This window comes from Vitis riparia, chromosome 17, assembly GCF_004353265.1.
Source record: "Vitis riparia cultivar Riparia Gloire de Montpellier isolate 1030 chromosome 17, EGFV_Vit.rip_1.0, whole genome shotgun sequence".
Classification (NCBI taxonomy): Eukaryota; Viridiplantae; Streptophyta; class Magnoliopsida; order Vitales; family Vitaceae; genus Vitis; species Vitis riparia.
The window spans coordinates 12860186-12871884 of record NC_048447.1 but is presented as its reverse complement, the minus strand read 5'-3'; the positions used below and the strand labels follow the sequence as shown (position 1 = coordinate 12871884).

Genomic DNA, 11699 nt, shown 5'->3' with positions numbered 1-11699 from the left:
GGAACCCTCTTCATTATTAGAATCTTAGGTAATTAGACAAGGGTTGTTGACACAGTTCCAAGGGCCATGGTGACCTAACTTTTAAGTATCAGTTTGGACCCACTCATGAAATTTAGAATAAGATCAATACAACTTTGCCCTATTCATTCTGTAACTGACCAATCCCTGTGGTCTCACCATAAATCTCAGTTTTCCCATTATACTAGGGATGCCGTAATTGCGCGGCAATCACTGTCTATTTTCTTTCTTTCTTCCTTCCTTCCTTCCTTTCTGCTTGTTTTAAGCTAGTGACTTGGCGAGGCAGCTGGACCATCATTTCACAATACTGTTCTAGGGTTTGTATGTTTATGCAAGGACAAGGATCTTCTTCCATGCAGCTCCTTTTAGGTCCCTAACTATTGTTAATCTGAGTGTGCCACGTAGATACATGGATCAGGGTGCTTTAGTCTTTCTTCTAATACAAAAGTGTAACTTGTGACTTAATTTCTTTTCTACTTTTTTGAGAATAATGGAAGTGCCACTCTATTCCATGGTGTGGGTGTGCTGTGCCAGGTAACAAAGCCGGGATGAAGATGCAATGGGGAGATACTTGCCCCTATTAATAATAAACCCAAAGGACCTGCAAAAAAGAAAAAAGAAAAAGAAAAAGGAAAACATATAAATATGGTAAATCATGGCTGCTTGTGGCCTCTTTCCTATTTGCTAGTGGTATGCCACTCAGCCATATATAAATATACATGCTAGGGTTAGGGCTAGGCACCAACTCCCTCAAAGCTACCTTTTTCTTCATTCTTTGCTCCATGCTAGCTTCTGGGTCTTGATCAGTGGACTGACTAAAAAAGCAAAAGGAAAAAACCCTCCTGTTTCTATAGGTTTGAAAGAACTCCGCGCACCGGGAGAAGAATTAGGGTTTTCAAAGCATGAAGAAGCGCCAAATAGTTGTGAGAAGAGATCGATCAGAAAGAAGTTCCGATACTTCGTCTTCAACATACAGGAGCGTGCGCTACAGAGAGTGCCAAAAAAATCATGCAGCCAATATGGGCGGACATGCTGTGGATGGCTGCAGGGAGTTCATGGCAAGTGGAGTTGAGGGTACGAGTGCTGCTTTTACATGTGCTGCTTGTGGCTGCCACCGGAATTTCCACAGAAAGGAAGTGGACTCTGAGGTAGTTTGTGACTCTTCCTAGCCTAATTCCAATCATTGATAGCACATATAAGAAACATATATACGGAAAGCGGGATTATGTCTTTGAAAATTTGTGTAATGTTGTCTGTGATTGTTGTATTGATCTTGTATCTCTGATCATCATCCACAAGCATAGCTCCTGTAATTTTTAGTTCATATATTGGGAATATAAACATCTGAGTACTAAGTTCTGCAAGAGAGATCAAGGATCAATCTATATTTTCATTTCCCCTTTCATTTTGTTTAAGAAATTTCATTTCTCTTTTCATCAGAACAAAATTATTGTAAATCAGTGTGCTACAAGGAGCTAAGGAAGATAGGGTTAAATGTAATGCTATTATTATACTCTCCTCTACTATAACTATGTATTGACTATGGAGGAATGAAGGCCAAGAGAAGGAGAAATCCCATCTCAGTTGCATGAATTTTAGATTTCAAGCATATGAATCAGGAAGACATATATACAAGTCCATTCCCTAATTAATTAAGCTGGAACCCTAACTCTTTTCTGGCTAACTTATCTCATAATTGAGGTGTCTGGCTGATTTCTTCCACATTATGCTAGGTTAAACCACTGATAATACCTCTGATTAAGTACATGAATTATGCCTCAAGAGGGCAACAGCAAATTAATTAAACATATAGATTTTGTTTCACAGCAGCAGCTTCTACTATTTTATTCTAAAAGGTGGCATATGCTTAAATAATTAGTCTCATTCACTACAATATGGCCAGTGAATGTTTCTGATTACAATAATATTTCAGTATGATACTCCTTGATTATAAAAGCTTGATTAGCTGTGAAGTCTTTCACCTTCGAAACCCCTGCTCAACTATACTTGTAGCTATACCTAACTGAACAAAGGGTGGTTGAATTCAGTTTCCATATAATTTTTCTGGGAAGCCAATCGAGGGTATGTGTGTTTCAAAAGTTTATTCTTCCTTCCTTCTCTAGCATCCTCCTGATAAAGAGGGATTAATCTTTATTTCAATCATCAACTATAAATTAAGGCCCACATATGTAATCATGCTTTCTCACCATAATCTTCTTTAGGGATTTACTTAAAAGTTGTCTAAGGCTTAAACTTGGAATTTCAACATATGCTGTAGGAGGTGACCCTCTTTGTCTTTTGGATGGTTAGTGGAATCTGTTAGAAGAGAACAAAGGAGAATAAAGGATATGAAAAACAGACAGTGTGTTAAATTAATCCAAGTGGAAACCTAACTTTATATCTTTTTCCTCGAGCATATCAAATGTCGTCTGGTCTTTTGGATTTTGTTTTACTCCCTTAGGGATTAAGGAACAATCAAAATCCAAGTGGTTGCCATAGCCATTAGCTAAATATAAATCATGATTAATGAGACTCACTTTCTTTGCTTCAGTGGAACATATGATCATCAAGATCAGTCATTTAAAAACCCCCCAACTTAGAAAGCTTTGAGTGCAAGAGATTAAAGTAGCTTGAAGAAGAAAACTAATTTCATAGATTGCATCTCTAAATTGGTAATGTCTTCTTATTTATGTGGATGCTATTGATTATAGGATATAGGGCTCCATCAAAAGTAGTACTCCAAGGAACATTTGGTCTTTGCCTAAAACTACATCCAAATTTGATGTCTTGGACCCTATTCCTTGCGGCTTGATCTTGTCCAAATATTCCAGTGACCCACATCCTAATCCCACAAATTATTGATAAATTGTATGGCCTGCATGCCCAATCTGTAACTCTCTAGGCCAGATAAAGCAAATGTTGTCGATTAAGTGTGGCATTTTATGAACTCTATGCTCTCCATCGCTAACTGACGATTAAACATTGTCTTCTTCTCATGTTTGTCGCCCTACTTCACATGTGTATTCAATCCAAGTAAGTGGTTATGGAATCTCATCAGTGCCTAAAACTACCCTATACTTGCAGGGTGTAGGCACTATGGCTGATCACCATCCATTTCCATATTGGGGAGACGACCGACCGACTAGACTACAATAAAGCCTATGTCATATCAAGCCTTATCCTAGACTTTATCGTTATTATTTTAGGTCTTAAGAAAATTGAAGGAGCGGCATCCATGAATACTGTCTTCACTTCTCTCTCCTTGTTATGAAATTAATGTGATTGAAATTTATGCACCAAAGGCTATGCAAAGAGAGATCATCAGGTGGAAGAAGATGGTGCCGACCCTGGCATTGGCAGCTAGCTCTTCAACAATGACAACGAGAACCCAGAGAAAACCAAGGAGACAGCCAACATTAATTTGCATTACCTCCAATTCACAGCCTGGAAAGCTGAAATATGTTGGCAATCTTTTGCAGTTGATAGCAACATGTATTATGTGGAGATCCCAGTGTGTACTACTTGTTTTGTAGGACACAGTCCAAGGATTGCTCATGGACTGGGCCAAGCCAGCACACTGCACCAGCCCAATTAGAAACACACAGTTTTGACCTTTTCCATGAACAGCATGTGAGCCCAAGCCCAGCAATGTCAGGGTTTTTCCCAAAGATATCCCTCCATGCTAGACATCTAGGCTATGTTTGGTTCCCGGAAAGTACAAAGGAAAGAAAAAAAATGTTAAGGAAAATGATTTTCTCATGTTTGGTTGTCCTATGAAAAATATCAAAGAAAATCAAATATAATTAAAACTAATTAAAAACTTATGTATTTTTAAATTATTTAATCTTTATATTGATGAGTTAAAATAAATAAAATGAGTTTGAAGTAACAAAAAAAATAATTTATCAACTTTTAATCTATTTTTTTATTTTCCTTCACTTTTTCTTTCCTTCTATTTTTCCTTTATATTTTCTTTCCCTCGCATTTTCCCTCAAATTTTCCGGGAACCAAACATAGCCTAAAGTATTTTTTAAAGCAAAATGTCTGAAATAGCATAACAAAATAATCATAGAAAATACAATAATTGAATGAAATCTTGCTGGGCCTAAGTTTAGGGCCCAATCTCAACTCCAACTGCAAGCTGGGTCTTGTGGTCTAAGATACCAGAGTGATGGTAAACTCCAATCGAAATAAATCTAACTTCTTTATAATCGTTTTGGTTTGATTTAGATGATCGATTGAATATAAATTAATTTAAACCTTAAATCAAACTTCGTTTAAAAAAATAATTAAATCTAGATAAATAAAAGTTTTAAATGCGTTGAAATTCTTAATAAAAAATACAATGAATACATTTAAAAATTAATTTGATTATAGTTTAATAACAATAAATTATTTTAATGAAAATAAATATCAAGTTGCTCGAATTTTATGTTTTGGAGATTAAAAAAAAAATTAAAAACTAAACTGAGAAAATGGACTTTAAAATTTTCAAACTAAACTGACATTTATACTAAAATGAATTTTTCATTTTCACTCACTTTCTTTATCTTGAACCCAACCAATTAAGTTTAATTTTCCATGTGAGGTCGAGTTTTACTAATTTCAAATACCTAAAATGTCTTACATTTTCAAAAGTGAGATTAGGAAGAGGCTTTATCCAAACAAAAAGGCTATGTCTAGATTTGGAATAAAACATTGATCAAATGTTCCAAATTGAGTCCAACACATAACGATGATTATGTATCAATCAACTATGAATTCTAATTTAAAATTTAAAATTTAAAATTTAAAGTAAAATGACGGTTATTAGCTCATAAATAAAGTAGGTGGATGAAACATGTGCAGAGGGAGAATGGGTGGGCCTGGGCACATGACAGAAAACTGAATGTAGATAAGCCAATCCCCATGACATACATAGATAGACAAGAAGGGATGGTTTACAGCGCAAGCTGCGCACTCTTGTCGTCGAGATGCATCTTTCGTTCATGTGGTAGAGTTCAGATATGAGCACATGGTCGAACCTAGTCCCCCACACCCTCCCCCAATAATGACAACCAACCTTTTCCACTCAGCCCTAATCCAATACACTGCTGGACTAGGGCTTTTGCGCTACACCTCCTCTGAGATGTTGCCGTGCCTAGATGGCTTCATTGTTGATTGGGTTGATGGTGGATTTGTGCAGAGGTGGGTGTACTCATTTGGGGCATCAGAACCTTGTTCTTATCTTCAATATTTAATCATTTCTCTCTGGGGGCTGGACGACAAGTGGGGATATTGGGTCATTACCACAGGCAGTGTGGACCTACAGTCATAACCAACTCCCATGTTACTAGGCAGCAATCCACCGGCAGCTTGTGAATTTGCTGAAACACCCTTTTGAACCTTTTCCCCTACATAGGTTTTTGGTGGAATGGTGGTCAAAATTTGCCATGATTCTCTACATTATCATCATTATTGTTATTATGCATTATGACGGTTAAATCAGAGGGAATTGAGTTTTAGTTCTTGGCTTCACATGTATCCAGGTTTGATCTCAAATATAGGAGATGGGGCCTGTTTTTCTTGACCCCCAGAAGAGAATTACCCCATGTTTTGGCCTGTCAACATTCGGAAATGGAATATAAGTGATACAACAAAGATAGATGATTTGTATGGTGATGAAAATTTTCAGTTGAAAGAGAGAGTAGAAAGGAATACAAAGAAGATAGAAAAGGGCCGAAAAAGATGACACATCAGAGGACATGGATGGTGAATGATTGGTGCCACAAAATAATTACATGGATCATTTATGTCATTTTCATGGGCGTTTAGGGAACATCACCCTCCCAATCCATGGATCACAGCTCGGTATATTAATCTCCCTGGCCACCCTCTCGAACTCACCTATATATAGCCCAACATCAGTAAGGGAATCCAAATCAAGCCCACACACTACTTCAGTATTCAAGCCTCTCCCTCTCTCCATCTCCCCAATGGCAAAGCTTGTCCCTCTTCTGCTTTTGGCACTCTTTGCCATTTCCATGGTTTCAACAAAGGTGAGTACACCCCTCCAAACAAGTACTGTAAAATTTTGCCTCTACATTTTGGTGTCTACTTTGATAACAAATTCATTTTTTTTTTTTTTTTTTTTTTTTTGTGTGTGTGTAGGTCATGGCAAAAGAAGCCCAATACCATCTTGACAGTGTAAGTCATGGAGTGTTGATAAAAATGTGCATCATGCTTTGGGAAATTCACATTTGATCCTCTTATAACACACAACTTTTTATTTTCAGGGGTCGTATGGTCCAGGGAGTCTCAAGAGCAACCGTAAGTTCTACCACCTTTTCTCTTTGATCTTAATGCTAATTCTGCATAACGGGTTCAATTTTTTTCTTGCTTGAATCTGTTGTGGCCATCATTACCAGTTTTTCAGCCAAGTTTGTAAAGGTGTCAAACTGAATTTTCCAACTTCTCATTGAAAACCATCTAAGACTTCCCACCTGGCTGGATGTGAAAGTTTCATCCATTTCTCCCTAGTCAAAATTGCCTGGATAATGGATGATTTTTCAAAATATTTTGAAATAAGATTGTGGATGGTATCCTTAAACAGACTAAAACTGTGTTTTTGAGCATTTGAACTCTTGACGGAACATAATAAATGGTGAATTCTGATGATCATTTATGTTTTTTTCCCTGGGTTAAATGAGCAGAATGCCCATCACAATGCACGAGGAGATGTAGCAAGACGCAGTACCACAAACCATGCATGTTTTTCTGTCAAAAGTGCTGTGCCAAGTGCCTGTGTGTACCCCCTGGCTACTATGGGAATAAGGCAGTGTGCCCTTGCTACAACAACTGGAAGACCAAGGAGGGAGGACCCAAGTGCCCTTAGATCATTTCCCTCTCTGCTCTCTTAATGCCATCCTTCTAATCTACTACTGATTTAGTACTGATGTCATTACAAAAGGAATCATCATTTTCCCTAGAGGTGGATTTTAATCCATAGTTCCATCAGGTTTAAGCAGTTCTACATTCCTGGGAGATGAGCAGCATGACCGAATTTATTTCTTGTTAGGAGTATTATTCTATCAGTTTGCAATCTTATGTATGGCAAATCATATGAAATACTATCATGGTTTTTTTTTTGGGGGGCAAGTTTTGATTGCTCTGTACTTAACTGATAGAGTTGAGAGCTCCAATGTTTCAACATCCCTTTTCTTTTAGGCTTTGTTTGCATGGAACAGGAAATAAAAGCAGATAAAAAATAAAGATAATTGAATTATTAGGCTTTGTTTGTTTGATTGGAGGACCCTTCTCATGCAAAGTTTTTTGGAATAATGAGAGCCCAGAAGCATAGCACATGCAGATCATGATAGAAAACAAAAATAAAGATGATTGAATTATTAGACCATAAGTTCTGAGGTAAGAAGGGTAGAGATTGACAAATTTTCAAACCCAGAATGATTTGAGAAGAAATCTACTAATTGAAGGGAAGTAAAGATGAAATTCCATTCATTTGTCTGCAATAATCTGGATAAGACACTTGTTGGAGAAGAAAACCAAGTATGATGAAAGGGGGTAAAACTTTTTCAAGTACTCTGTTTTCTAGCAAAGCTTCAAATACTCTGTTTTCCCTCAAATTTCTCAGCCACCAAACGTACCATTTGGACAATCCATCCTGTTTCTTGAAACTCTTAGTTCAGCATAACGAGGTTTGGTATGAGAACAGAAAAACATCACTAATTACAGTAAAGAAAATAGAAGAAAAATGAGGAAACAACCTGAATGATCATAAAAAGGAAAATTAAACTATGCCCAAAGAAGTAAACCATCATCCTCCCTCTCATTCTTACAAGACATACCGAGAAATTAGGAATCTTTTCATTTGGAAATTTATTTTTTTTTGGTTGCAAGTGGGATTTTAAAGAGTTGATGTGAAATGAGAGCAGAGTGTTGACACCAAGCCTTATTTGGGTCCAAACCCTGTGAACCCAATACAACTCAGATGGAGATATAATTGGAATCAAATATAAGAATATTCTAGTTTCATGGTTATCCAACCATTGTCCATGCCAATTTGCAGTGGGGTCAGTGCTTTATACACAAATATGTTACACTACTCAATCCATAGCTTCATTTTTCTAGGCATTTTTTATTCCTGCTTTTCTGGTGAGACAATATACGGGGAAGGGAAGATCCACGTATATTCTTGCATTCCAGAGATAGATTCAAGACCGAGGTCAGTTTTTGAGAATCTCCTACCGGAGGAACTTGATCCACTGAATTTAACTGCTGCTGCCGATAACAAGCAAACATCTGTCAAATCTGTGAAGGACAACACAGCATTCATGGATGCCTTTCTGACATTCATCAATGAGTGGAACAATTTCGGGCCCATCAAACAAAAGAAACTGCAACGTACTTATTCCTGTTGATTAATGGTACTTGAAGGAAGGCATCAACCACAATAGTACCATTTCCCTGAAAAGCCTCCACTCTCACATAATGAGCAAGTGGCACAAAAGAAGTCAGGGGTAGACAGTTTCTCACCCATGGATACTGTTGAGAGAATGTAAGGACTTCCATTTCTACATTTGCCTTCAAACCAGCTGTCAAAGACCTTACATTAAGTTGTAGGTTGCTCCACCATATGGTAAGGTATATATATTCATTCCAAAGGGTGGGCGGTGTGCAACATGACGATATTTCATTCCTTAAGGCATTTTTGGTTGACAGCATGCTAGAGGGACGTGTAAGTAAATTTTGTTACTGTATCATTCAACAGATAAAGATGCGTTGTTAGAGTAAGACTGCACTTCTTCCCTATGGAATGTTTATTACAAAGGTTTTGAAGGCTTTTGGAGTGAACTTGAGGATGGAAACAGAGGTGTTATACATGACATTATATGATGCCACACTTGATTTTATGCACTATGAAGAATTACTGGATGGGTCAACGGTACTCACATAAAAAGGCTAAGGTAAGAAAAAGAAAGCATCGCCTCCCGCGACGGCAATAGAGGAAGTGAATGAGGAGGTACCTCTAAGTGGAGGAGGAGCTTATAAAAAGGAGAGATATAGTTTATGGTAATTACAAAATATATGTACAATGATTAAGCCTTTATTTGAGGGATACTTGTTGCACCAGAATTTTCTTTGGAATGTTCTTGGTGCTTCAGAATAATATCTTCCAGAATTATCTCTATCATGCCAAGAGTGGGCACACCAATCTTGGACTATAGTAAGAGCAATCCTTGGCGTGATAGGGGCTTAGTTAAGGCATCAACAAGCTAATCTTGTGAGGAGACATGAGAGACACGGAGGTTGCCACTAAAAACTTCATCATGGACAAAATGAAAATCGATCTCAACAAGTGACCATTTATCTTTTTTAAGGTTCAACCAATTCTCAATCAAGCCTCGATCGGTCCTTAACTGGGAAAGTAAAGGCTCTACTCACAACACCAAGGTTCTGGAAGACAAAAGTTTTAGAGCAACTTGATTGTACCCTTGACCAGTTAGGCTTAAAACAACTCAAAAGACTTCTTTTTTTAGTCCTAACCTTCCAAAAGCTTCAACAATTCATTCAGAAACCTTTATAGGCATTTTTGAAAGAATTTAGCCCAAAGTTTTGAGGTAGAATGCGTATTCATTCATTTTTAAGATCTTAATGTTACAACTTGCTCAAATGACCGTCCCTTGAGCTTATATAGGAGAGTAGAAGCTTTTGGGACTTTTTGGAGCCATTACACTTGATTGCTAGTGGAAGAGTATGGAAGATTCCGAAAAAGCGTAGAGATATCCATACATATCTACACTAGTATGTGAGACAAAGGAAGAATGTGGGGTTAGAGAGTTTTGAACAAGTCTTGTACATAGCTTGTATATAGCCATTGTGTAGGCTTTTCCAGAGAATTCTTTAAGTTATAAGGAACCTTTAATGGGTTTGAGAGAGTTCCTTGGGTGCTTATAAATAGGAGATGACCTTATTCGACTAAGGCACCAAGCTAGTTGAGAGTTTCCTAGTATTGTAAAGCATTCTTGTGTAATGCAAAACTTTACCAATTGTAACTAACCAAATCGTGTAGCATTCCTTAGCATAACAAGTTAAGATTAAGGAAAGATTGATTTAGTAATATCAAGTGTGTTAGCACAAAGGTTCTCCTAATAATGTTTTGATGATAACAAATAATGGTTATTATACTAATGATCTAAATCAAGATAAGTTTCAGGTTTTAATTGAGAAATTCAATTAGAAGGATTAGATACCCATCAAGGAATCAAAGGATGCAAGTTTAAAAGAATATGGAGACATTTCAAGTTTAAGAGATTATGAACCGAAGCTTGATCGAATGAGACCACTTTTCAACATTTTTTATGTCTAATGGTGGAAACCTATAAATAGAAAACTTTACTTCATTTATGAGAAAGAGAACACTTGCAATTAATTGTCTAATCTATTCTCTTTCATTTAAAAGTTGTCATTTTCTCATTGATGTATTAATTCTCCACTGCCATATCTTCTAGTGCACCATTTGTTATTCATCCTAGCTTTTTTTTTTTTTTTTTTTATGTATTTGAGTATTTATTGAGCTAAGTTGAAAGTTTCCTTCATCATTGTTTTAAGTGAGATTATGAGCATCAAAAGCTTCAAGTTAGTGAATACTTAAAAGAAGTGTGTGAACACTTCTTGAAGTCGGAATCCAAGTGTAAAGACATTGGAAGTTTAGTTGAAGTTTCAAGAATAGTGAAACTCTCACTCAATTGAAGTTTAAGGAGAGTCGATATAGGCAAAGGGTGTTAAACCACTATAAAATTTGTGTTTACTCTCTCTAACTCAATCTCTTTATACTTGTACTTATTTTTATCAATTTTGTAGTGATTTGAAAAGTTTTTCAAAAACCTAATTCATTCCCTCTTTTGAGCCATTTTCCTAATTAAATTAACCTTAATTTCACAAAGTAGCTTACCAAAGCTAACTTAGCAATATCAAGTGACTTAAATCGTCTAAGTGTCGTGCACATGAGCTTAGGAAAAGTCTTAGGTGGTGTTTGTTTTTTTACTTGATTTTAAATAGAACCTTAATGCTTAAAAGTGTTAAATATTAGGTTGTTTCTTTTTGTAATATTTTATTTCTATTAAATATTAAAAAGTAAATAAAAATCAATATATTGTTTTTTCTATTTAAAAAAAGTTACATATTTTGGTTTTTTCTATTTAGTAAAAAATTTATAATAAGTCATGAAAAAAAGTAGAAAAACAAACAACTTAAATTATGAAAATAAATTGCTTTCAGTAAAAAGTAAAAAAAAAAAAACAAATACCACCTAAATAAGTTATATTAAGATTATTTTTAAGAAAAAGAAGGTTTGAACGAATGCATTAAAAGTACCCATGAGATTTATTTTACAATTTTTCCTAAACCTCTCGAGTCTTCAAGGATCCTTTTGTTCATGACATTTGAATCTCTTCAAGATGTACTTCGAGTTTTCTTTTGAGATTATCAATAAAACTTAAAACTTTACTTGATTTTAACTGTTAGTAAAAAGCCAATGTGGGAGAATTCTCTATTAAGTTTAGAGTTTCATTTAGGAGTAGAGGTCACGTTTTGGATTGAGAGAATTTTCTAAAAGAAACGAGGAAGACATTTAGCATTGCATATGAGCTGTTGAGGGGGTCTTCAAAAGAGGGAATTTTCTA

The 11699-nt window shown here is 36.0% G+C and overlaps 2 protein-coding genes across 2 annotated transcripts; both read left to right on the top strand.

Moving 5' to 3' along the window:
• Nucleotides 1-704: 704 nt before the first annotated feature.
• On the top strand, nucleotides 705-1421 carry LOC117903927 (mini zinc finger protein 1). The gene has a single exon (XM_034816436.1). The coding sequence runs from the start codon at nucleotides 921-923 to the stop codon at nucleotides 1185-1187; it is 267 nt and encodes an 88-aa protein (XP_034672327.1). The 5' UTR covers nucleotides 705-920; the 3' UTR covers nucleotides 1188-1421.
• Nucleotides 1422-5929: 4508 nt separating this feature from the next.
• Nucleotides 5930-7209, top strand: LOC117903926 (gibberellin-regulated protein 6). The gene is made up of 4 exons (XM_034816435.1): nucleotides 5930-6056; nucleotides 6169-6204; nucleotides 6294-6327; nucleotides 6711-7209. Exons 1-4 carry the CDS (start codon nucleotides 5994-5996, stop codon nucleotides 6890-6892), a joined length of 315 nt encoding a protein of 104 aa, XP_034672326.1. The 5' UTR covers nucleotides 5930-5993; the 3' UTR covers nucleotides 6893-7209.
• The last annotated feature ends 4490 nt before the right edge of the window (nucleotides 7210-11699 follow it).

Bases quoted from the DNA above. Each gene is read 5' to 3' on its own strand.
- LOC117903926 (XM_034816435.1), top strand. From the start codon at position 5,994: ATGGCAAAGCTTGTCCCTCTTCTGCTTTTGGCACTCTTTGCCATTTCC. The intron at 6,057-6,168 runs GTGAGTACACCC...GTGTGTGTGTAG, and splicing joins TTTCCATGGTTTCAACAAAG to GTCATGGCAAAAGAAGCCCA. The intron at 6,205-6,293 runs GTAAGTCATGGA...TTTTATTTTCAG, and splicing joins CCCAATACCATCTTGACAGT to GGGTCGTATGGTCCAGGGAG.
- LOC117903927 (XM_034816436.1), top strand. From the start codon at position 921: ATGAAGAAGCGCCAAATAGTTGTGAGAAGAGATCGATCAGAAAGAAGT.